Source organism: Lissotriton vulgaris, chromosome 5, assembly GCF_964263255.1.
Source record: "Lissotriton vulgaris chromosome 5, aLisVul1.2, whole genome shotgun sequence".
Taxonomy (NCBI): Eukaryota; Metazoa; Chordata; class Amphibia; order Caudata; family Salamandridae; genus Lissotriton; species Lissotriton vulgaris.
Window position 1 is genome coordinate 564,635,242 of NC_141693.1, and position 27,418 is coordinate 564,662,659.

At 41.5% G+C, this 27,418-nt stretch overlaps 1 protein-coding gene across 2 annotated transcripts in view; it reads right to left on the reverse strand.

Moving 5' to 3' along the window:
• The window catches only part of LDB3 (LIM domain binding 3), a 487,331-nt gene that overhangs the window by 269,566 nt on the left and 190,347 nt on the right, over positions 1-27,418 (reverse strand). Inside the window, exon 5 of one of the 2 annotated variants that reach the window (XM_086922025.1) lies at positions 676-1,088. The exons of the other annotated variant lie outside the window; for it this stretch is intronic. Within the exon in view, the coding sequence (XP_086778151.1) occupies positions 676-1,088 (413 nt within the window). The remainder of the gene's footprint in view (positions 1-675; positions 1,089-27,418) is intronic. 2 annotated transcript variants of the gene reach the window in all.

Genomic DNA, 27,418 nt, shown 5'->3' on the forward strand with positions numbered 1-27,418 from the left:
ACAACTATGTATTATGTTTTTGATGGATGGTGGGAAAGCTCAAATTGTATACCACAGTTGTGAGTGCAACCAACATGAGTGGAATTATATCAATGCAATATATTCACAACCAACTCTCAAGGCTTAGGTAGCTGCATTAGAAAAGTGTTCGCCCACATCATCGAACGGAACACAAGCCCAGCCACAGCGTTAATACAATCACTCATGCCAGGGTAGCAAACATAGTCCTGCTCCTTGTTAGGAATAATTACCTCGACAATTGTCCACCCGTTTTGATAGTTCCTAGGCATGTTTACAAATTGGGGCTGGTCCCAATTTGTTTTGCCAAATAGTTTCACCGAACGTTTTTACATCAAATAGATTAAACTTATTCCAGATCTTAGATAAGACTCACTTCTGAATTTACAGAAGTAAGTTATGCTCACTCACTGAAAACAATCTTTTGTAATGGGCCCCATTATTCGCAGTTTCAGATTAGAAGTCAAATACGGTTGTCATTAACATATGATTAGTAACATAGAACTTAATCAGGAAGATGCCAATTTAATTTAGTCTTAAACTATGTCCCAGCTTTGGACACAGCTCCTATTTTTCTCCCTTCTTAGTGCAACTTAATTTGAATAGATTCACTGTTTATTCAAAAATACTGTCTTATGGTAGCGTCACTTTACATACCCACCATGAAGTCCGCCTTCGGAAGCCCTTCCTCTGACACTTAATTTATGCATCTCGGCCATTTCCCTTAATGTCTCAGGCGAGTAAAGGCCAGCAGGGTTGTTATATTGCCTTTTCAGATAAGGGCTTATTTCACGTTTCGGACTATGGTCAACAAAGGCCTTTGATGCTGTCAAAGAATGCTGGTGATTTTTTACAGGAGAACTGTTTAAGGATGTTGACTGGGAGGACAGGGAAGTTCTAACTGAAGCAGTATGAACAAAAGAAGAGCTATGTGATTGGCTTAGCTCCTGCTTGCTGAGGTAATCTGAAAGTGCTCCATTGGTTGCAAAGATGTCCCCCAGTGTCCCCGCAGGATTGCTAGTCAGAGAAGAAAATGTTGTCTTGCTGTCATTGATATCCATAGAGTGATCCTAGAATTGCATTCATGCGGAGCGAGGAAAGAAAAAAACAGTAAAAGCCATCAGAGTACACATGCAAAAAAAGGGCAAGACAATAAGGAATAAAAGCTCAAACATTTGTACACATACATTGTAAGGAACATATCAGTTAGTGGCACAAGTTTGTAACATTTCGGCTTCCGTGTCATGCAAAAGCGTTTCTCAACACTTGGATGATGCAGCACTGACAATCTTGTCTTAAGCAATTTATCATTATATTTGTAAAAGTATCATTTGGTAACAGAACCGAACAAGAGATGGAAGATATTGTATTGCAGTGTAACAGAGCATAATCTGCTCTTAGCTCACAGAGTTTCCCTTGTAGGGCTTGCTTTGTACCGTAACACTCTCCTCTCAAGGAATGTGCAAAAACACATGTGAGGCAACACTCCAGCACCAAGAAAATATCTCAACTCACGCTTTGCCTCTCATAAATGTTCCCTCTTCCGCGTACCATGAAACTGTAACTAGTCATCCCAACATAAACAAGCATTAGGAAAGTCAATACGTCCTGCTTCGTCAATGCTTTTTGGTTAATGGCTTTGCCTGTACAACGCAAGCACTGGCAAAACCAATAGTGGTGGGCTACCATCTTGGATTTTTATTGTCTACACTTTCAAAAGGCAGCCACGTTGCATTTAGAAACAACGTAACAACCATCTTGGAAGTATGTAATGTTCTAAGAGTGCTAAACTTTATTCCTGGCACTTCCAAGAAAGACATAACTTTCAGATTAAGCACACGTTCCAGTCAAATTGTAGGCACAGAAAATAATGTTTGCATATGTCCGGCCAAAGCTATTGGCTTTGCCAATGCTCGTAAAATGACATTGGAAGCACTATGACCAGCCATCTTGGAATTGTATTTCTATACTTCTAACATGAACACCACTTTGCACCTGCACAGCGTGACAGCCATCTTGCAAATATATGAAGTAGAGAGAGCAAGGCAGGGGAGGGGAACAGGACACACTAACCCACAGCAGTGCTTGGTATATGAAAATGGTAATACGCAGGCACACCAGGCGACAACCAAGGATGACTCAATAGGTGGGGGAGAGGAGAGAGACTGTGATGGGAGAGATGACAAAAAAGAAATATAGAGAGAGTAAGAGAGACGGGGTGTGGCAGGAGACATGCTCCCATTGAGTTTGAAATCTCAAATAGCACAGAAAAAAAGCCAAAGAAAAAAAATTGTCCCCTGCGTCTGCAGTGGAAGCAAAGACTCAACTAGTCAAACACCAAGGTGAAAAATAAATGGTACAAGAGCATACAAACAAATGACCAGGGAGGAAAGCCACTGAATTAGGAGCAGAACCTTGAAACAGATAAGAAAGCCTTCCAATAAAAAGCAAGGGGGATATCCATAGCCCACTGTAAATACATATTTTAGTATTTGTGACAATGAAGTCTGCCACAGAAAACTAATGCTGAATACTGAATATGTTTTACCCAAGTTCTGCTACCTGTAATTTAGACACCTTTATTGAGCTAATCTAGAGCTCTGCTGGCCATCCACTATGGGGCACATGCACACATACACACATATATAACTGGCCAGTTTACCTCTCTTTGTTTGGCATTTTATTGCAGTGTGGGCTCCTGTGGACCTTGAGGCCCTGTACAATTAATCTCTTTCATAATTTCCTTATAAGATCGCTAACCACCTCTTGGTGGCCGAACGGTGAAACCCCATACTACTTTACTCTATAAAAACAGGACCATATTTTGAATGAATTATACTGCTCAGAGACTTGCCCCGCCCCCAGCAATGGCGAAATGTGCCTGGCGTGCGAGCGAGGGGCTGCCGTTCACGCTCCTCTGATTTCGGACCTCGGATTCTGCTGGAGATTTTCACGGCCGAGCCCAGACTGAGTAGCAGCATAGTAGAGTAAAACGGAGCATTCTTCAATCATCCAGCAGCGTTTTGTTTCCCGTTTTTTTACCTGTTTTCAACTTAGAGGCGTTGGTTTACAGCGTCACGCTTTCCCCGCTTTCCCTGCCAGGTGTGGACGGCGCCTGCTGGAGGTAAGGAGAGGAAGGCAAGAGAGGCCAAACGGTGCTTTGATGCCGGACGACAGAAGCTGCTTTTGGGGGTCCAGCCTGCGGTATCTTTAAAACCTTGGTGGGAACTTTGACACAGGGGGCCACAACATCTGCGCTCACCCCACTATAAATCTTCGTTTTGATATCCCAACAGCCACACCCGACCCTGCCTCTAATCAGCTGCCTCAGGCGTGGGGGAAGAGCCAATCAGTGCTCAAAAGCGCTGCTTCAGCGTGCAACGGACCTTTTGCCTGAACTTTGTTGGGGGAGTAACGCCGACCCCTGGTCCATGTCCCAGGGTGCTCTCTGCCTCTAATCAGCTGCCTGGGGGAAGAGCCAATCAGTGCTCAAAAGCACTGCTGCTTCTCATGTGGCTGCCGCAGCGTGCAAAGGACCTTTTGCCAGAACTTTGTTGGCAGAGTAACGCTGAAGGTATCCAGAAGGACTTGAAGTCCCAGGAGCCCTACAAGCCTACAGATATCTGTGCTGGGGCCAAGCACCCCCACCGCCGCTTGAAAAGACCTTGTTACATCCGCTGTGCGAAAGCGTTCCAGGAGTAGCCCGGGACAAGGGCGGGACTGTCCGTCTGTGGCTGTCAGGGGCCGAAAGAGGCCCGGCTGGGCCACAGAATTAACATTACTTACTGGCTAATGTAAGTCCCTGCCCGTACCTCGTTTATCTTGAACTGGAAAAAACGTTTGGCATATAATTAACTGACACTATTGAGCAGTTTACATCTGCATGCTATTTGTATGGCTTAAAATTGTAAGGGGTTTAATTATATTGGCGAAAACTGTTGATTTGTAACGGCACACCCGGAATGGCAAAACAAAGACACGAGAGCAGGAAGGGGCTAATTGGCACCTTAGATGCCTATTTTTTAAGAGCTGAACATGCCATAATTCATAAAATTAAGGAAACTGAGCGCAGATTGTCCCTGGACTCTTAAATGCCACAAATACCCCAAAATGGCAATATTATCTTAAGTCCTAAGACCATTGATTGTCCCATTAATGAAAGGTAACAAACCAATGGGTGCATCTTATCATCGCCCAAATCACCAAGCATTCAGGAGATTCCAAATTCTGTAGATTCTTCCATCGTTTCCATTGATAAACCCTGCGTAGTGACAAGGGCACATAAAAACAAGCAAACAAATGGAAATTGCCATGCCCAGATTGTTAAAAAACGAAAGGGCGTAGCACATAAAAAACCGCAGAAACCAATACAGCATATGCCAAGACCTTTAGTAAGGAAGGCCTTAAGGGAAATCCCAGATCCTTTAATCGATCCAGCACCTGAAATAAGTGAAGAAATAGCTCTGGAAGACACACAAATAACACTTATACAACCAATTATAGAACATGGCTTGGAAGGGGAGTTTTGGGCTAAAATGGAAGTGGTAGTCTGTTCTTATCTAAAACCGGTCCTTCAAAAACTGACGACCATTGATAACAGATTGTCGTGTTTAGAGAATCAATATTCTAGCACTTGTGTTTCACATGCCGAAATGAGACCCAGCATAAATAGACCCAAAGGAAACTCTGATAATATGGATGTAGATAAATCTGACCCCCGGGGGAAAAACACGATACACGATGGGAACAGGAGGGGAAATCCCGGGATTGCAGGTCCCGTCTTAAATACTGCTCTGATAACATCGGAGGATCGGACCAAGGATGGCCCCCAGGCCCTAAGTATTAATAAATTCATAAGGGATCGAAACATTCAAAATAAAGAGACAGTAAATACGCCCTCAAGAGCGGAACATCATCCACACTACTCGTCTCAGAATAGCCCTGATTCGACTCTTAACTTACCCCCACAAACTACTCCGTACATTACTGTTCTATCAAATGGTCCTTCTTTAGCTCCAGGAGAAAATGAAGACTGGCCCTCTCTGAGGAATAAGTCCATATATTTAATAAAATGCTGAAACAGGTATAAGCCAAAGCACACTGTTCTCAGAACTTAAGATGGCCCGTGGGTTTAGATGGGTTGGCCCAGCCAAGAAAACAAATGGCGGGAGATTGTATTTTTTTGACTTTCAGGCCCCCTGATTTGGTAAGAGCCATTATTGACAGGGTAAATGAGCAGAATATGCACAAATCTGGGGTTTTGATACTTCCTCTGGTTTTTTTTTATTGACATCTAGTAGGACGATCAAGTCAAATAGAATCTGTATTTCAAACAGGGCAAAAGTTATCTCCGTCGTTGCCCCCATGGTATCATTCAAATCGTTTTGACCCTTTGAGTTCTTTGGCTGAGGTAGATTGACTTCAAGCAGAGAAGGGTGATGAAAATACAAATATAGTAATTATTCTCTCTCTCCCTGATCCCTTGGCTAAAAATAGCGACTGTCAGATGTCTTTTGGTACTATTGATAAAATCAATAGTTTACTAATAGACAGCGAGGAAGATCGGAATGTGATCCAAGTTGACCATTTAATAGAAAGAAATCAGTCGACTGAATCCACTAGTTTAGCAAATAGACAGCCAATTGGTGGCACTATTCGCCTGATTTCGTGGAATGTAGCAGGTATTCTAACTAGGCTATCAGATGAGGCATGGATAGAATACATCAAATCCTTTAATATAATTTGCCTCCAAGAAACGTGGAGTAGAGACAACCTTTTCTTAGATGGTTATAATACTTTGTCTGTTGCTGCTGAACCCTCCCCCTCTGGAAGGGCAAAGAGTGGCCTAATGACCTCAATCTCAATATGTAATATGTCATTAAGGACAGAACAAATATGTTCTTCTCCATGGTATCAACTGATCTTGTGCACTAATTTGACTGTTGTACCTCTGCTTATGTGTCGCTGGTCATTGAAACTTTGCAGGTGGAAATCACTAAAGTGACTGGAAAAATTTCACCCTTATGCATTATGTGGATTGGGGATTTTAATTGTAATCTATGCCCATTTAGTGGGAGCCACGCCTGTGGGTTATTGGACATCGAAGAACAACTCCTGGCCCATTTTAAGCACACTACACAGGGAGATGCCTTAAATAACATCATTGTTGTAAACGACCTCTGTATACTTGATACCCCGACTGATAGGTCAATGGCCCCATACCAACTTTTCAGGGAGCCAGAGGGTTGACGAGTATAATAGATTTTATCTTAATTTCTAGTAGTTATGCTTATTTAGTTGATAACTTTAGGGTAGAACCGAACCCGGCTAGTGATCATAAACCCCTCACGTTATCAATGAGTACAGTGACACCAAGGACAATGCCCCTAGAACAATCAACAACATATAATCATAACCAAGGAGTTATAATAAAATGGGACAAGATTGATCTCAAGAAAATGGAGGACTGGATCCTTGAAGCTAATTCATTAGAAATAATGACATGCCTAACTGCCACTTCTGATCCTGAGAAGATAGTTCAAAGTTTGGAGGCCCTGTTTAAAAGTGTGACCACAAATCTACTTAAACCAGTTAAGAAAGGTGTCACTAAAGACAAGAAATGGTTTAATGGGGAATGCTCCAAAGCACAAACAGTGCTGAGGAAGGCTCTCCATGTGGTACCACGAGATAAAGAAATGGTAAGGAATGCAAGGCAAATGTACAGAAAGGCAGTTGAGAAGAGAAAAATGGAACTAAAGATGAAGGCCTGGGATGATTTGGAAAAAGCCAGTGACCTGCGAGATGGTAGGTTGTTTTGAGAGGTCATAATCCGCCCACTTTTTATTAGTGAAGAGAGGTCTATGATATTGCGTATAAGCGGAAAGGTTTGGGAGACCCACTACTCAAAGATATTCAATCCAAAGGGTATTCTAATAGCAAATGATTGCGAGGATGATGTTCCCTTAAATGTTGAGTCTGAAGGCCCCAGGGCCTCATGCCGTACCATTGGACTTGTTTAAAAATAACCCTCAACGTTGGGCACCCCTCCTGCTAAATGTTTTTAAAGCAACTATTGTGGGACGCATCCCATCATCCTGGAAAGAGGCGGTAATCGTCCCCATCTTTAAGAAGGGAGAAAAAGATGACCCCCGTTGCTATAGGCCTCCTGTAAACTATTGGGGAGAGTAATATTGGCGCGACTGGAAACATGGGCGGATGTATCTGGTATTATTGTGGACTCCCAATACGGTTTTAGAAGAGGTAGGAGGACCACAGAACAGTGCCTAAATTTAACAATGATAATGGGTAAGTACATGAAGGCCAGGGGTGTTTCAATCCATTTGGCCTTCATGGACTTATCCAGTGCTTTTGATACTGTTTGTAGGGGAAGCTCTGGTCATTAATGGAGTCTATGGGGTTCGAGGAGCCACTGGTCACCCTGTTACGTAGATTGCATGCTGCAACTTCTGTTGCTGTACGTTATGGCCCAGGCGGCTTAAAAACTGGGAAAATTGCCTCATTTGAAGGCTTCCGCCAGGGCTGTATCATGGCACCTTTTTTGTTTTTAATTTACACAAATGGTTTGGAACAGTTTTTATTGCAAAAATGTTTAGATTTTCCCAAGATAAACGGCAATTATGTACTGTTGCTGTCATATGCGGATGATACCGTTTTTATGACTCTAACGGCTAACAGCATGCAGAAATGTCTGGATGCCTTTAATGAATTCATGTTGGGCTTAGATCTCAGGGTCAATTTTAATAAATCATATGCTATGGCTTGTGGCTCAGGCCGAAGTAAAACCTGTAAATAAACTGTGGATAATATGGTCATTGAAAAAGTCGCAAATTGTAATTATTTAGGAAATATTTGTAATAGAACACTGAATTGGGATGACTTGATAAACACTCGGATACAAAAAACATCTAGATATGTAGAGGCCCTTTTCCGCTTTGCTAGTAAATTGGGGCAAAAACCAATAGGGGATTTGATGACCCTATATAAATCAAAGTGCGTGTCTGTGGCGACCTACGGAGCAGGGGTACGGGGATGTCATAAAAGCGAAAAGATCCAAATCATGGAGAATAAGTTTTTAAAGCGCTTATTATCAATCCCCAACAGTTCTCCAAATGTTTTCTGCCATACAGAGGTGGGATTGCAACCTGTAAAGGACAGAATTCATGTGTACCCTTTACTCCTCTGGGGAAAAATATGGACTTCAGAGGATTTGTCATTCTCAAAAGAAATTTTAAAGGATTGCATGAATCTCGATAAGGCCATGTTGATACCCTGGCTACGCTATGTAAAGGAAACTTTCTATAAAATAGGGTTAGAAAGTTTTTATGATGATCCTGCCTCTATTAATTTGAACATGAAGAAGGTAATTAAGAATCCTTATTGCACTGTGGAAGGATCGCATAGGCAAGAAATATTAACATATAATCAAGGGGTCATATCACAACAACAGTTTTATTTGTCTTTTACCACGCACACACAATGGCGTTTCTATTTGACTAGATTTTGGTTGCAAATACTACACTTTTTGGCTGCTTTCCCGAAACAAGGCGGCTGGTGTGAGAGACTGCCCCCTTGCCCGTGTAATAATGCAGCCCAACAAAGCACAGTGCACTTGGTTCTCTTCTGTTCACTTATAAAGTTTCAAGAGATCGATTTATCAAACCCCTTCTGAAGAACATTAGACCTTGTACATATATGGAAGGCTTTGAGTATCTGAGATCATTGTCATCTGTTGCTATATGTAGCTCTATGCTCAGTTTTATCAGATCTGCACTTTAGATTAGGAATCGTTATGAACTATGAATTTTTATTGATTCTATGTCTTTTTAAATATGATATTTTTTATATTGTGAAAGCACTGCACTTTAAAAACGTTTTCAATGACCATGGGAGGTCAACCTGAAAGATTATAACTAGTACTATTCAACGATCTAACTCATTAATGTATAGTCCTTCAGTGTTTATTGTTCGTGAATTTGGAATCTTGAACATGATCTGTGAAATACCATCTGTGATTGAATGTATGATACTTGTCATTTTAATAGTATACTTTTATGATTTTTTCAATTTTTTAATCGAATAAAGTTTTTTGAACTGAACTGAATGAGTGATTTATTTTGCATCAAGTGTGCTTCCAAGACTCGTGTAGGTCAGTAAAGCTGGATGGCCATACTATTAGAGAAAAAATCATACAATTGGTATTCATGGTTAATTTAATAAGCCCTCTTTATTTTTGGTTAGTCCGCCAGATGCTCTTTGCTGTTGCCATTGCTTCTTCACTTGCTAAAAATCTTTTATGCTTAAAATATGCCATCAAAATTTTGATCGGACTTTGCTCTCCTCAGAACCACAACTTGGTGGGCATTGTATTGATCATATTCATTTACCTCCCGAGAGCCCAGCATCCAAAACCTTAATCACAATTTATGAGACAGCTCTAAGTTTTATATTTGAGCGCATTTACCTCTGTCTCGCTATAGACCATATATATTTACATCTAAAGACCAAGTGCCATTGAGATTACAGGAGAAGACTTTTAATTATTTCTTCAGATTTATGTTTCAAGTGTACACCCATATAGGACATTGGCAACCATAGCTTTTAAAATCTTTTGAGAAATCAGAAGCCTGAAAGTAATCCTGTGATCCAAAGATGCGGACAAACGTGGGCAACACTAGGCTATTAGGACAAGGGAAAAATGTTAGCTTTTCTCTTTGAAAAGACTTGATTGGGAGAATTTTGACATTTGCTGAATACTCTGTTTTGCAAAAAGTATTTATAGAGAATAGGCATACTCCCTTGTTCTTACATGCCAATGTATTTACTTGTATATGAATTTTGAGATCAAATTACATTCTCATCACAGGAGCCTGTGAGGAAGGGCAACATAATATGGTGACATTGTCCGAGGTGTAGTGAAGATGCCCTGTTTCATGCAATAAGAAACAACACTTATCCACATAAATACTTCAATGATGTGGCCTCCTCAACACTTAAATCACAAAAAATACTTGACATTTGTAATCTAAGTGCTTTGGCAGCACACAGATGAGATATGCAGCACAGACCTATTATTGAGCAGGTACATTGAAGATCTTTGCTATACCCTTTATCAGAAAATGTTGACTGATCATGATGATGGTATAAACTTCTCATAAGCACGTGCAGCAGTGTGTGTTCCCCACAAAATCAATTGCTAAACATTGTACTGAGTAAGAGATCAAACTGGATTTTGCTATCAATTTGATTGTTACTTGACTCTTTTCCAATCTTTGAGGCATCGATATGCCATGAATTTATGGAAGTTGCTAGAATGTTGCCTTTTTATGACTGGAATGGTCTACAAAACCATTTATGGGAACTTTTTGCACCTGTGTTATCTGTCTAAGACGCAAGCCCATTGGTCATATGCTGACATTGCCTCAAGCAAGAAGGAAGGTTTTTTGACAAGCCTGAACTAGCAGAGTAGCAGTAACGAAAAAACTGAATGTTCTCCATATCTCTCATTTATTCTTGGCACATCCTAAGTGGAGATAACTGTTACAAAATCTTCACAGGCACCTTTTGATTAGTGCAGTGGTTGCAGGAGATGCGCATTGGCATTGATTTTGGAGACCAGGATTTATTTTGATTCTTCAGATTTCGACCTAGAACTAACAAAAGAAAGTCAAGATAAGGGAGAAAGATGGACAAAAGAGAAAAATAAGTAATAGTAAAACAAGGACTAAGGAAAACCAGGGATGAAAAAACCCTGCAGGAGTGTCATAAGAGACTGACGTTGTAGCGTAGTGAAAGAAAGAGACATGAGTTGGAATGAAGACTCAGCAAACTTTGTATTAATTAATCTTGGTATTGAGCAGTATTAGTTATGGGCTCTAAAAACTATTTTGAGCATATGCACCTATTTTTTTTAAATAAAATATATATATATAAATATATGTATTTTTATATTTACAGCAAATGTGGTCCAAACTGCGGCGTGCTCTTGCTGCTGATGCGATATATATATATACAAATTAAGAACAGACATTGTACAGCGTAAAAAGTTAGGCTGCTGTTTTCTAGTTTTTGACCTGATCTACTGAGGTGTAATGCTCCACCTGCTCTCCCTTTCCATGCTCTGATGCTCTCTACACCTTGACAACTGCATCCAAAAAGGGTGTACATTTAACAAACAATGTGAAACATTTGCTGCAAAGTCTAGCCACATAAAGCTTGCCTGAGCTAATTCATTTGCAGTTAAGTCAACTTAAGCTCTCTTTTATTCAGTTCCTTCTATTGTAGTCCAATAAAAGTTACAACATACTTCACCGCTATTGGATTGAGAGATGGACTGGAAACAAACATCAGCTTTGGTAAAAATGGTTAAACCAGCTCCACACTGCTGTAGGGCAGAACTAGAATGGGGCTATGTGGAGGGGGAGGTGATTGGGCCAAGACAGCTCATCCTTCTTTGAAAGCAGCCCACTACTTTGCAGCTCATGAGGGAAAAGCCAAAGTGGGGCCTTGCCTGCATCTGACTTTACATGTTTCTCCTGTTCAATGTGTTTTTCCATCCTCAAACTAAGAGAATGATTTGGTCCTACATCAGATTCCGCTCTTACACTGACTAGAGTGACCACAGATAAAGCCTGCTATTGGACATTTTTCATATAGCACCCTAGGAGGTCTCAGACAGTCCACAATTCAATTGTCTATGTGGCACGGACCAATTTATAAAATCCACAGTGGCTCACATTTCAAATACATTGTTTAGCTTGAATCATCTTGAATGTGCCTTTCCAAGTTTATTTTATTTAGCTGAGTTACTTAAAACCATTGCTACAAAATATCTCATTGCATATCATCAGTTTTGAAAATATTGAAACCAGTTAAAAACACTGAAACTAATTAATGTTTACAGTACATTAAAGGAATAAGCAGTTATTTAGTAGCGTCCGACTTTTCCTTGTCAGCTGTATTGCTGTTCTGACTAGGCATTTTCTTCTCCACTTGTTTCAAGAATTTCACAAAGTGGCAGTTATGCTGAGTGTCCTCGGGTGCAAAACATGCCAGCACAGCCTGTCTCCGTATGCGAATACCTCTCTTTTTAAAAAGTAGTTTTAAAAGTTGTCTCCTTTCCTTTGTTAGTTCTTTGCATGCGCAGAGAGGGTGCAGCATATCTTCTTCTTGCGATGTACCACATAAGCGACAATTGGGATCAGATTGGTTTAGCCAATATGGAAAGTGCTTTGTGCATGGCAGCAAGCCTAATCTGTATTTTAAAAATTGAATTTTTGTATATTTGGCAAAACCTGAAGCTAAATACTTTTGTACATCCAGGGAGGAATAGGAACTCAAGATCATCCAGCCATGCGACGTCCTTGTTAGGGTTGCCTTATCTTCAACCCAAGATTGATTCTTTACTATTTTCTTTGTTGATTTTTTAAGGAGGCAATGACTTATAGGAGTTGCCCAAAGTTCGGTAAGACCCAAAGCGGAAAAGCTAGTTGCTAAATATTTTGCCACTGGTGATGCATCTTTCTGTTGTAGCTCAGACCACAAGTGCCAATTTAGGGTACCTGATTTGGATTTCCTTACTTTTTCCCAGAAAATGACTATCGCACCTGTTCTTGCAATGGTCTGTTTTTGAACATCAAACTTGAGCATAATTTGTGATGGAGACACTCGTGTTGGTAAACTAAAAATTATTCTATACACTTTTACAACCACAACATCCAAGAGCTTTGAGTCCCTTCCCCTCTGTGCCTCGCTCCCATAAGTTATTGTAGGTAGAGGCATTGAAGTTGATGGAAAGTAGGAGCATGAGAATGTTTCCTTTTCTAGAGTCACCTTCTGCTCTTTGCTTGTGGCCAGTTGGCCATACAGAATTGTGTGCACTTTCCTCAACGAGGGCTGGACATAATTTCTGTATTAAATTCTGAGGATTATTCTACCAGGCGCAGTTCAATCCTATGCCCACAAGATCAGAGGCAGGGCACTTCTGTGGTGTGGGACGCTATGGGCCCTGACCTCGAGTTCCCTATGGGCAATGCTAAAAATATTACGGTCTCATTAAATAAAAAGGGCCGATCAATAAATTTGGTGTCTGACCCTGTAGTCGCACATCATTCTCCTAATAAAGAAGATGTCTTAGCCCAGTGGAGTTGGGTAGCAAAAACCCTGAACACCAACTGTACAGAGGTAGAAAGAAGCGCTCCTCTAAGGTAGCCAGGGGGGGGGGGCTTCTTCTGTCTTGGAATATGGCCGGTCTGGGGCATGATTATATGCTTACAAGAGACTTGGGCGTGTAAAGATTTTGATTGTGATGGGTTTTTTACCTTCTCTTGCTATGATAAGCATTCTGAAAGGGGACATGCTAGTGGCGGGGTCTCCATTTTGCTTAAGAACAGTATCAATTGGAATCAAAAAGTCTTTTTTCACCCGTCTAATCTTTGCATCTGTATGAAGTTGGCATGTCTAGGAGAGTTTGGTAGGTCTTCTTTCTTCCTGGTGGCAAATCTCTATGTTCCCCCAGGTAAAAAAATCTGATTCTCTGTTGCATGTACTTTTTTTTATATATTAAGGAAATAGCCACCATGGAAGAATGCCCTTTAGTGGTATTAGTGGGAGATCAAAATGCAAAAATTTCCAATTCATCGCAGGCAATATATGCTAACCCAGACAAAGAGGAAATTTGGCATATTCCTGAATCCTTTTTACTGGATAAAATAAAAACGGATAAACGGGGCTTCCTTCTGCTTGATAGCATTAGAAGTACAGATTTGGTTATCCTAAACGGGAGGATGCCAGTTGATAACCCAGTTCAATTTACTTTTCTTTCTTCTCGTACGCAAAGTTTACTGGATTACGTAGCCATTTCGTATCAAATGTTTGGGGCTAGTGAAAATTTAGAGGTCATCCCTTCAGTATGGAGTGATCATAGTGTAATAGGCTTGACTTTGGCCTTTAACTTACCTGCATTGAATCAAGGGCACTTGTACCATGGCTCGATTGATTTTAATAAGTCTAATGGCCGTTCATTTTGGACACAAAAAAATACAGTCGAGGTAGGTGCAATAGTGAAAAAAACTTTTCAAGAACAGCACGGAAACGCTTACGCTAATATCATGCAATTTTTTGAGGCCCAAAGGAGGAAGATAAAAACTTAAGCTCAGTATCCTCTGGCCGATGCAGAGTAAATCAGGTTTCCCCTATCCTGAAGGCCTTAAACCTTGAAATTAACAATTTAGTGTGGAAGCAATACAAACATTTTTCCACAGCCGTGCAACAGGAAATTAATCGACTAAAGCGAGTTAGAGGCCGCTATAAATTAAGAGTAATGAGAGACGAGATGGATGCTAAATGGATTGGGTTGAGAGAAGCAGCAAAAGCCAAAGATTCAAAAAAGTATTAGCACCTGATCGCAGAATATTGTGACTCCAGACAGAGCGCACTTCTGATCCCGATCCCAGAAAGTGAGTGGGTGGACTATATTTCTTTATTATATAAACCTAATAGCTCAGTCCCATTTTAGATGCCTGTAATAGAGGAGGATAGTTGTGGCGATTATGGTCCCCCATCAAGGCCGAACGCTAGAACCTCTGGTGCTCAAGGCCCTGATGGTATACCGATCATGCTAATTAAACGGGATCCAGTCGCATAGGGAGCTTTCCTGGTGCCACTGTTTGACTTTTGTTTTCAATCGATTAGCATTCCCTCATCTTGGAAGGGGAGTATCATAGTCCCGCTGTATAAAAAGGGCTCAAAAAGGTCACCTACTAGCTTCAGACTGATTACGTTGCTAGACGCGGCGGGCAAATTATTTGCAGAAAGTATACTTCAGCATTTGCAACAGTGGGCCCAAGACCAGAACATCTTACCGGCAGAACAGGCAGGCTTCAGAAAGAACCACGGAATTCTGGATAACATCGCGGTCGTTCAGACTATTGTGGAGAAATATGTTTTTTCAAAATGCATGTTGGTCTACACAGCTTTCATTGATTTCTCCATGGCGTTTGACAAAGTGGATGGTCAGACGCTTTGGAGAAAGGTCTCTCATCTGGGTATGCCACACCATCTCCTAGGCCTCATAATAGAATTACACACAGACACTTGGTGTCAAGTGATGATGGGCGGCTCGCAGGGGCTTTCCTGCAGGATTAATACACATAATGGCCTCAAGCAGGGTTGCCTGTTGGCCCCTCTTTTGTTATCTTTTTATATCTATGACCTCCCCGAGAAAGTAAACTCAGCGAAGGGGGATGCCCATAGAATTGGTACAATGTCTATTGGCACTCTACTATATGCAGATGACGTTGCTATTTTTGATCTAACCCCCATTGGTTTGCAGCGTCGTCTGGATGCCTTGACTAATTATGCGGAGGAGCATTGTTTGAAAATCAACATTGCCAAAAGTAAAATTTTTGTCTTTCGCAAGAAAGGTCTTAGAATAAAGAAAGGGTATAAATGGTTGTTGGGGCAGGAAGAACTTGAATTGGTCAATTTGTACCTGTATTTAGGGAAGGTTTTTTCAAAAAACGGGCGTGACTCAGAGCACATCAACCGGTGTGTTGGTAAGGCCGCCTCCCAGGCTGGAGCTCTAAATAGATTTTATAAGACCTGTGGGAGACGCCATTTTAATCATGTTCTGTCAATGTTTAAGGTTAAAATTCCCCCGACTTTAACCTATGCTGCAGAAGTTTTGGATAGGAATTACTGGCTCTCTTTCGATAAGGCTGAAGGCCGGTTTTTCCATCAAATTTGTAATTTAAATTCCATGGCAGCCCCACATGTTCTTCGTTTGGAATTCCATTTAGTTTCTTCTTACACTTCTTCCCTGGCAGCGGTCCTGAGGTGGGGGAACTCTCTTTGTTGGGGTGTTGAGGGCACGTTAAGGGCCGCTTTGGAGCCGGAAATTTTTGTAAAATTAATAGAGAAATCAGATTTTTTTAGATCTTTTGCTTATGCAAACCATCTATTTGGGCTCAATTTAAATAGTGACTCACCCATCCCAAAGTCTGTACTGAAGTCGTTTTTAAAGAGGTCTGTAAGCATGATTAGTACAACAAGAGATATAGCTTTAAGTCATCCTAAAGTTCGTAACGAGGTGATCTGTGTGAGTGCGATGGGGAGCGGACCACAGCCCTATCTCTCATGGAATGTTCCACATGGCATCAGAAGATTAATACTTCTTTTAAGAATGAACCTATTGCCCTTGAGAGACATAACGGGCATTTGGGAAAAAAGATGAGAGAATTTGTGAACTGTGCCGCTCCCAAATACAGGATCTCAATCATGTGCTATTTGTGTGTCCAGAACTTTTAAGGGCAAGACGTATGTTTTTGAGACCCTCTTTTATTAAATTTAATATTCGTTCCGCTGAGGAGGCCCGATCTTTTGTGTTGTCCCCTCCCAATGAAATGATCTGCCATAGAATATTTCAATTATTTAAAACATTTCTGGTTATTTATTAGAATTTCTGAATTTTAGTTCAGTTGGTATGTGTAATGTTTTGCCGATTGCTTAAGGTAGATTTTTGTATTTGTTATAAAGCATGTTTTTTTATTGTATTGGTGTATTTTTGTGGACCTCCGTTGGAGTTTCGTAACAAATAAACTAATCGACTTGACTTGACTTGAGGTAGGAGTTGTGCTCGTATAACTTCAACCAATGGGGCAAGTGAGGGACCCGTCAGTTTGGAATTGCGGTTCCTCATTGAGGCAGCTAGGGCTATGCCCTTCCTTTTAATTGTATCTCTTTGGGTTACAAGGTGCCCGCCTTTGACAATGATCACTTCCAAATATTTGTACTCTGTAACTGAGTCTATTTGAGTCTTATCCCAAAACCAGACAGATGTTTTCTTAAGGCTCTTTTTGATTGTCATGGTTTTGGTTTGTTCCAGGTCAATATTTAAGTTGTTGGCCTCTGAGTACTCAAACGTGATATCAAGAAGATGCTGTAGACCCACCTTTGTTTGGCTGATCAAAACTAGGTCATCAGTGTAAAGTAAGCATGGTAGTACTTGGTTCCCAATCTTTGGAGAGTGTGAATTACTGGCATTTAATAGTGGGATCAAATCAGCATGAAACAGATTAAATAGCATCAGGGCCAGTATGCAGCCTTACTTGAGGCCTTTTGTTGTTGGAATTTTCCTCTATAGGGTTGACCAGTCACCCAGCTTTACTTGAACCCAGGTCTTAGTATGCAGATTAATTAACAGGTTCAGTAAAGCCTGGGGAATGCCCCAGCCTGCCAGTTTCAACCAACGTTTGTGATGATTTACATGATCGCAAGCTGCCCGGTAATCGATGAAGCACAAATATAGTGGCGTTCTTGTGATCTTGGCCTTATCGATTAACAGAGCCATAGTTGTTATGTTTGTTGTGGTCCCAAAAGATTTGGAGAAGTCAGTTTTATTTAGGGGGATGATCAAATTGTCTTCCGCCCAAAGTTGCAGGTCGTCCAACAAAGTGCCAGAAAAGTATTTTGTCTCAAGGCAACTAACCGGTAACTCTTAGGCTGAATCTTGTAACCCGATTTGAAGATTGGTGAAATTATCGAAGTCTGCCAGGATGGAGGGAGTAGGCCTAATGTTCTTATTTGTATAAACAGAGGACTGAGTGCTTTCGCCCAATATTCTGTGTCTTGTTTGTAAAGCACAGGTGGAATTCCATTGGGCCCTGGTGTCCCTTCTTACCTTCCCTTCTTAATGTGAATGTTGATTGATTTTATATAATCATTCAAGAGTGTGAATCCTGGTGATTCACCTTCATACCATTCCTCTGGTATTGCATTTCCCTTGTTGGATTGATGCTTCAAGGTGATATGCCACTGTGTGGAATCCATGCTAGTTTCTGTGTGCAATAAAGTTTTTGCTTGATGAAAGTGATTCCCAAGATAAGTGGCCCAGTCTTCCTTGGATATTTTTTAAGGCAGACTCTCGTGCATCAGATGGGTGAATCTTTTTATTGTTTCCCAGAATCTCACACTGTTTTTCAACTTAGAGTCCGCATGCAGTTTCGCCCATAGAATATCCTTGTTATCATGCCTGGCTTCCCAAATTGCTTGCTTCAGCCACGTTTTCTGCTGTCGCAATTCAGCTAGTTTTGTGATGTTAGTTGGAGACCGGTGCACTTGCCGCAAGGAGTAATTAATACTATTTTTGATGGATTTTATCTTGCTCCTTTGAGGCATGGTGAAGTTAGTGTGTCCTCTATAACCCTGCTGTGATTTAGATTTAATTGGGCGGAGAAAGATGTTGCCAAGGCATATGTACAATTTGTCCATCTCTCTATTGCGTTGTCCTCTTCCCGTTGCAGCTTCCCGGAAGTTATCTTGGGTTGCTTGTGTGAATTTTTATTTTCCTGAAGTTGATTGTAGTGGTTGTGCCTGGTAGGCCCTACCATTTCATTAGTCTTGGAATATTTGTGTGCAATATAAGTTCATGGGGGCCGGTGATCGCTATCAACTTTGTCGCTCATACTAAATGAGAACATTTCATTAGAGAGAGTTAGGGACACAAAGGTATAGTCCCGCATTGAGTTTTTTGTTGATGATTGACAGGTGAATGCAGGGGGTGTATCACCTTTAGTTCTGCCATTCGCTGCTCTAAGCATGAGATGTTCAAGATCCTCTATAAGGTGCTGGCCGATTTTTGAGGGAGCTACTGATGAATTGGTACCCTGTGGCGGGATGTTCCATAACTGATTATGTAGATAAACTTCCTCTGCTTTTGATGGGCCAAGTAGATGTAAATTAAAGTCTCCTGTCAGTATCATATCTGGTGTATTGACCTACCTCATGCATGGCTCTATGAAGTTGGCCAGTTATTTTGCCTCGTTAGATTTCCTATTAAGATGTATGTACTATATCCTTGTGCCCATTCCCTGATGGCCCCTTTATAGTGGAGACTTTCATAGAGATGAATTCTGGTGTTTTTAAGGCCACTGAATGGACTATTTGCGCAGGTGTTATTTACGTAGATCACCAGGCCTCCCTGCATATGATCAAATCTTGCTCTTTTGAGGGTTGGTGCATAGAAGCATAAATATACTTGTAGATGTGGTGGATCTGTCATCCATGTCTCCTGTAAAGCAATGATATGGAATGACTTTTGATAATTTATGAAGGTGTTGTCTGACAGCTTGCTGTTTAGCCCATTGATGTTCCATGAGCATATACGTAATAAGTTTATTTCACCTTCTGACAGATTATACCTGCTATTCTGTCAGTTGCTTATTACTTGGTTGGTGACTACCCTCATGGGCCATCCTGAGTCTTCACGGCAAAGACCTTGATGTAAATGATTCAGGTGCTATCTCCCTGAATCATGTGGCTGCCTCATGGTGACTGGCGAGGGACCCCTTGCCCCTCTCAGTATTGACTTAGAGGTGTTTGACCATTCTGTTATCCATCTATCCCCTTGACACTGTATTAGTGGTGCTGGATAACGGGTGTGTTGATGGGTTTTATTTTTATGCTCCAGTTTTCAAATGTCGTACTTTCCAGTAATATTTTTTGTGCCATGGTTTCTGACCTCCATGTTGTCCCTGTGGCCTCACGCCCCCCCCCCCCCCCCAAAGGTCCCTTTGACTGACAAACTCTACTGAGTCCAGGTCAGTTGAGTTTACCACCAATAGTGATGGTATATGTGATAATAAACGAAGAATGTTCCCTCGATTTAATATGTAGTGAGACCCTCTTGATTTGTATGCTGGTGCAAACTCTAGTGTTTTCACATTCCTATTGAGGTCATTTCCTTGGTTGTCTGACTGTGGTCTGTTGGTGGGCTCATGGGTGTTTGTGCTTACTTGAGGTGGTTTTATGATTACTTCTGCCCTGCTCTGATCGTCAGGAAGTATGTAACTGGCCAGCGCAGGGCAGCTCCATAGCTTCCACGTGAGCGGACTATATTCTTATACTACTGTGTTTGAGTTCTATATGTTCATCTCCTCCAGTATTGGATGCTGGGATGGGCGGATAATTGAATGCCCTTTCTATTTGGTGATCTGGCTGATTAGTAGATATGGTGGTTGTAGAGAAGTTGTTATCTTTGACCATGGGTCCTGCGGATATTTGGTTGGGAGTGTGACGCTATGTGGTAGTTTTTTCTGGTTTCATTCTGCATGACAGAAATTGATGTAAGGCTTCCTCCCTGGCTAGTTTGCAATCCTTAAGTGGTCGGGTTCCTGCTTCTTCCCCTGGCAATGTTTGTCACAAGGAACCTGTGAAGGCAGGCTTTTGATTAGAGTTTGAGACAAACCCTTGCCCGTGACGCAATGTACTTGATTGTGTTTAGCCCATTTTCTCTGGAGATGTCTGATTTGAAAGGTCAGATTTTTCAGGTGGTGATTACCTGAAGAGGCGGGCAAAGTCCTCTTTTTTTGTGATCGATTTTTGATTGCTGCCTTTTCTCCTTTGAGCTCAGCTTTGTTTGGCATTAGAAGTTGCTCCTGGGTCAGCCGGTTCTGTTTCTGAGCCTCAAGAGAGTCCTGATACTGATTCCCGTTTATTAGTGCTCTCAGCTTTTTTGGCATTTCCGGTACTTGTCGGTTTTGAGATAGACGGTGTAAGACCTAGATTTCCCGTTGTATGTATGCTTATTCCATGCTTGTCCTCAGCGGAATGGGTAGCCTTTTGGTTACACTCAGTGGGGTTCCGTACTGAGTCATTAATTTGGGCGCACAAGTTCCCCAGAATTAAGGTGAGAGAGGTGAGTTTATCGACTATTGGGCCGCAGCCACAATTTAGCTCAAGGTCTTGTAGTTTCCTGTGTGAGCTCTGAAAAAGCAGGTTCAGGGTGCCAATTTTTTCATCAATTGCCATCACAAACACTGCCAATGTATTTAATAAAGTTAGCTGGGTATCCATTTTGTTCGACTGATACTGGAGGGCTTCCACTAGAAGTTGTACTGTCTTGAGTAAGCTAGCCCAGGCATTTTCAGAGTTCAGCTTTTGCTGAATATTGGTTGAATTTTTTAAGTCGGGTGTCAGTGATGGGGCCTCCCTGCCCTGAGGCCCTTTCAACTCAAAAAGTTTTTTGTGTGGGATTTATCAGTAAGTTATCCAGCCGCGGCCCGTGGAGGGAGGTCTGTGGGGTAGAGAGGTGGGGCGGGGAAGGGGCAGGGTGGGGGGTGCTAAAAATGCGATGCAGGGCGAGATACAAAATTAGTTTTATTTATCAAATTGTTTACTTACCTCCAATTATCCATATTCCGTTTTTTAGCCCCTCCGACCCACCTCTCTGCCCCATGGAACTCCCTCCACAGGCCGCGGTTGAAGTTATCCCAGTCCCCCTTGTCCATTTGATGTAATTCTTTTAAATGTTCTGACTCTTGTCCGAGTGCTGGTTCAGTGCTGTGGGGCGTTGATGACAATAATAAACTGATCCTTAGTTTTTTAATAGCGATAGGTGATGTGCCTATCTAGATTATAGACAATTCCTTGTTTGTAATGCAGTTATCCCTTTTCCACCACTGCAGCCTCTCTCTTCCTGCTTGTACTTAGGTTTTTTCCAGCTTGTCCAGGAGGCACTGCCTGCTTATTTGTTGTTTCTAGATTGCTTGGTGTAATTGCTTTTAGTATTTCAGTTTCTAGATGGCCCTGTGGCCCTTGTGGCAATAGTTTGGTATTACTTTTCTCAGATAGTGTTGAAGTCGATATACTGTGTGATTGGTGTGGTAGGTCATTTGACTCCGGAATTTTGAGACCTTGTGCTGCAATTGAACTTGTTAAAAGGGCGTCCTCCGGATTTTTTAGGAACTGACATTTTGTATAAATCTTAGGCTGTGTCCATTTGTAGCAATTCTGAGTTGGTCCTGCCTCCAAATTGATGTCGCTTGTAGTAGGACCCATGTCAGGGGAGGAAACGCCTGCTCTAATTTTGGTTTTAGAGAGGGGCTCGGTCGTGCAGCCCTTGGGTGACAAAGATCCTCTTTTGCGCTTACTCATTTTTGTCTCCTTATTTGTTCTAGGCAGGCACCCCCTGATCCTGCCAGATCTCATTTTCTTTTAGACGGAACGGCTAAATTGCTAGTTGTCCTCCTTGGCCTTTATTCGGCACTGCGCTCGCTCGGTGCCAATCAGGGAGGCAAAGAAACACAGAGAGCGGGCTGTGGGAGGTGGGTTGGTGTGAGTTGAATAACACCGTACACCACCATGCACTAGGCACCATTCACCACCATTTACCACAGTCCAGCCACACCCACCGGGATCACCCAGGATTGAAGACGCTCACCTGGCTTCTTCTCTGTCACCCTGGCCAAGCCTGCTCCAGAGCTGCTGTTGTAGCAAGACCTGCCGCTCCCGTACACGTACTAATTATTAGTCCACAGACAAATAACACCATCATGGGAAAGCACTCATGAAGCGTGATTAAATGGCTTTCTGGCTTGCTTGTAAGGCCAATCAGCTGGAGGCAGTACATCCGTACACTACTCGAAGACAAACTTAGAATATTGACTATGTGTGTCCCTCTTGGGATGGTGCCTTCCATTGAGGAGTGCAATACTTGGAGAAGAATTTTTCACACATGAAAAGAACAAAACAAAAAAAACAAAACAAACCCGGAGCTGCACCAGCACGGATTATTGAATGGGGATCATCTTTACAGTATCCTCTATCATCGGAAGCAACATTAAGAGAGAAGCTTCAGTTCTGGCTATATGTCAAAGACTGGAAGCAGTTCCAGTTCAAGACCATGAACGGGAACTACCAAAAATAATTGCATAAGTTATACATCTGTAGGTACTCGATCTGTTGGGTCACACTTAAAATAAAAAAAACACTGATGGCTCTGTTAAAGAGAAATCTGCAACAGAAGGGAAGAAAGAACAGAAATAAAAAATAAAAGACGGACTGGATCACTCGCTTCTTGGAAACCGTGCAAAGTTGGCTATAACTTAAGAGACCGCAAGAAAATTAAAAAACCTGAATGATATCAATATTCTGATAGCTGTTCTTCACGTTCTTTTCAGGACACTGAAGGTGAAGTATGAAGAGAGGTAAAGCTGATCCACGCATTCAAGACAAGAGGACTATAGTCTCACCATAAAGAGAGAGGATTGAACTCTAAAACTCCAGTAAAGAAGAAGAAAGTATAAGGACTTTCTAAAAAACACTTAGATACAGCTACTAGTCCTCTTGCACAGCAGGACTTGGGAGAGCACTGCTAGACAAAGTCTCGGAAATCTCAATAGTACATGAGGCGCTTCAGAGTTTCTGGAAGTGAGTCCAGCTGATGACTTCATACAGATCAAGACACCTGATCAACATTTAAATCCTACTGATAGGGTTTACAACTTAAAAATACAAATTGATGGGGACATACCATGTATTATTAAAGCAGTTTTCTGGACACAATTATCTGATGATTATGACATCATCCTAAGGAAGAAGACTGGCCTTCAGCCTTTATTAGGGAAGCACCCCGGAGGGAAGTAGTCATAAGGGTGGCCTTCTCTCCCATAGTACCTGATGATATCAGGGAGATTTATGCCAGCAAATGGGCTGAAACAAGCTCTGGCCTTATATAGAAACCAAGCAGGTTGGAACAAACATTCTAGTCCACATGTTACTAACATACATAGTGAACCACAAGCACAATACCCTTTAAAACCAGAAGCAAAATGTGGTATCAAAGCAATTTTATATCAATTGCAGTACCAGGGCATATTAGCGCCTATGTTTTGCCCAATGAATACGCTCCTTTTTCCCGTGTCCACGCCAGACTGCTACCATAGAATAGTTTTAGACTCTGGGATTTTAAACATGCATACTCGAACATATGCAGTGCAGAACGTGCATAGCACAAGTTTAATGACAACCTGGTGCAGACAAAATATAGAACGACTCTGGATATCTCCAGTTGTTTTTTTAGTCAAAACATAGTGCCTGAAATTTAGTATCTAATTGCCGTCAGTTTCAACAGGGTGCAATTTTCATTCCGACATTGCCTCTGGGATATAAGAATAGTCCTGGCTTGTTTTCAGCATGAATAATGGAGATCTCACAACCAGATCCAGGCGTATTGTCATACATTGATTATATCTACCTTACAGTCGATGATTGAAATCTACACCACACTAGAGTTGACAGAGTGGTGACCATATTAACAGAACATGGCTATAAAGTTAACTTTAAAAAATCAAAGCTTGCCTACCTGACGGTGACCTTCTTGGGGTACGAGTTATCCAGCGACGTTAAGGGTCTAGCACCAGATTTACTCCAGAAATGTCTCACCTTTCAACCTCCCGACACAAAAAGTTGCAATCCCTGCTGGGATTTCTTAACTTTGGATGAACTTACTTGCCTCACTACGCTAAAAGAGTGAAGCCCTATAAGACCAAATTTCTCCCACGTTTTCTCCTAAACAGTTGATGAGGGCCCACACTGATATCTTGTGTGCTCTATAAGCAGACATGTGTGAGACTAAATATTTACAAACTAGTGACAATAAAACCAAACTAGTTATCAGAGCCATACCCAGTCACTATGGTTACACCTACATGACCTACAAGGAAGGATAGACCTTCCATATTGCTTAAAAGTCTCACTTGAATTTCCTGTCTGAAGCATGATTTTCTTCCATTGAAACAATTGTTACAGCTGTGCAAACTGCTATCTTAGAAGAGATCCCTTTGGTGCAGAGAAAACACCTAATTATTGTTTCTCTCGTAACAGCACGAGAAGCGGCCACAAAAGCCAGTATTCCTAATGCGTGTGCCCTACACCGGAAATGGGTCCAAGTGGGCCTCTTTGTTAAGTGCAGTAGATGTAAAGTTTCAGTATGTTCCCTTGCTTCATACCCACACTTTTCTCCAATATGACTCCAGTTACATTGTCCATTGAGTCTTATCAGAGCGTCTTATATACAGATGACTCTGCCAAACCTGCGGTAGGAACCAAATGCAAATACTCTGCAGCTTGTGCTGCAGTACAAAGTGTATTGAAGGATGGTGAGTTCTTCCCACAGCGCACCTAAACTAAACTCTTAAGTGACAGTATTGCTTTACATGCAGAATTACAGGCCCGGCTATTTGAATTGCAAAAGGCTGGCACATCAGTTCCCACTCACTGTGTCAGACTCAGCCTTCTATGTGCGAGGTTACAATGTCAGTTTGCAATATTGGCGATTGAATGGAGGCAGAGGATTCAAAGGAAAAGCCAATAAAGAATAAACAGCTTTGGGGAAAGGTAGCTGTTTTATAAGATAAGCTTCCATTGGTCCATGTTAGGCACACTCTAGGCCATCAGCGTGATGGTATTCATGCTAAAGGGATCTGTGCAGCTGACTTTTAGCTGCAAAGGCTGCACTTCAGACTGTCAGGGTAGAAGTCCTAACCAGATCTCAAATGAAGATCAGCACAGATATCTTAACAACCATAAATGCAACCTAGCAAGCTGAGAAGCCTCCCCCAGAATTTCAGCAAAAATACTCCTACACCCTTAATTCAGATAACATTTCTGTAGTCACAACCAGGAGTGGAAGACAGAATAGTATCTAATAGACTGTCTAAATTAGAATTAATCAAAGAAGCACATGAGGGGGTTAGCCTCTGTGCACGCCATGGTAGCAATACTACAACAACTCTAGTGGTGGACTATTTTATATAAACAGACTAGGAATTCTGTTAGGCAGTGTGACATCTGCTAGCAGATTAAAGCCTCCACTGTCAAAAGACCCTCACCAACACCCTTCATGATTTCAAATATCCTCTGCCGGGTAATTTATTTGGACAACATTGGTCCCATAAATTCAGCTAATCAATATAAGTACATATTGGTAGCTACTGATTTATATTTTCCAGACAAATGCAGGCCCTTCAACAGTTGTAAAAGATTTGGAATGCCTAGTATCAACGGAGGAGGTTAAATTATTGCATTCAGATAATGGTCCTGTGTTCACCTCTGTGGTTTACAGGGATTCAATGTTTGCTTTGGGAGATTTTCTGCAATACAGCAACCCATTCAAAACTGACTCGAACAGTATTGTAAAGAGGGCCAATGGCATGATTAAACAAGCTTTGACTGCTAGGGTGTTAAATTTAGGTCTTGGTACACTAATCTGTACGGAGTTCAGAGAGCATTAAATAACTTGCCTAGATGTTTATTGGGAGGATGGACACCATACAAGGTACTCTTCAGAGTTGCTATGTATGTGCCTGCCTTAGATAATTCTGGGAAGATGGTGGATGAAGATACATTTAATTTGGAGAAATGTTTAAATGTTTTACAAAGTATTAAAGAAGTCATAGACAAGCTGTCTAACACAAATTACTCTGACACCGTCATCTGTGAAGAGTAGGTTATCACTGCTGCCGACTGGTGGGTTACCAAAGTTGGGGAACTAGTTTGGGAGAAAATCCACAGCAAGCAAGCTTTTGAACCATCCTACAGATCACCCATCACTTTTTTTGGGTAAAATCCAACAGAATAGTTATCTTGCCTCCTTTGCCTTGATCAAGATGAAACAGACAGTTGCCTGCTGACCACGTCAAATAGCACTATGTGGCCAGTCCTCTGAAGCTGGTCGCTGCAGACACTAAGAAGCATTCATAGAAGTGCATTTCAGTCTCTCCCTATTCTGAATACTCCACCCTCTTGAACAAAGCAGAAACATTCCTAGCTTGAGTTCCCAGCCGGGAATACTTGAGCAGAACAATGAGTGCAACAAACAACAGCTGCTGTTGATAATATGCCAGTGGGTACTGTTCAACGTAATTACATAGTGTACTATGAAATTCCACCTGATGCTACCTCATTTGAACTGGTACCCTTTTGAGAGCCTCCAGAGACCAACAATATTGAAAATGACTCTGCATATTTCACAGGACATTTTTCAACCCTTCTGGTGGCACTCACCACCAGAGACTGTAGCATGTTTGCCAATTGTTTTGGGACAAGTATTTAATTCCATTGTGGTCTTATGACTGGATTGCCTTGAGAAGTATTCATCATGTGGTTGTCAATGATATCCGTAGTGGTACTGCTCTCAGGGACACTTTGTCCCTGCCAGCACAATTGCATCTCTTGTAGTTTATGAACTACAGTCTTATTTTGTTTCCCACAGAACCCAGAGAGGTTTCTACACTGCACACATTACAGCTTATCCTGTTCCTGAGGGCACAGCCTGGGAACATTTTCAATATCAGATTATGGGACCCACTGACACATTGCAATTGCCTTATCTGATAAAGGTTTCAATGAATGAGGTTATAATACTCGGTTCTATTTCAGTTGATTGGGACATTGAGACTGTTGAAATAATTATGTCTGATTTACAGGCATGAATCATGAAGATCCCTTTTTTTAACTCAGGATATTGCAAAGAAATTTATCGCTGTCACCAATATGCATATTATTTAATACATAGGGCTAGCTAGCCTAGAGAGATCTACAATTA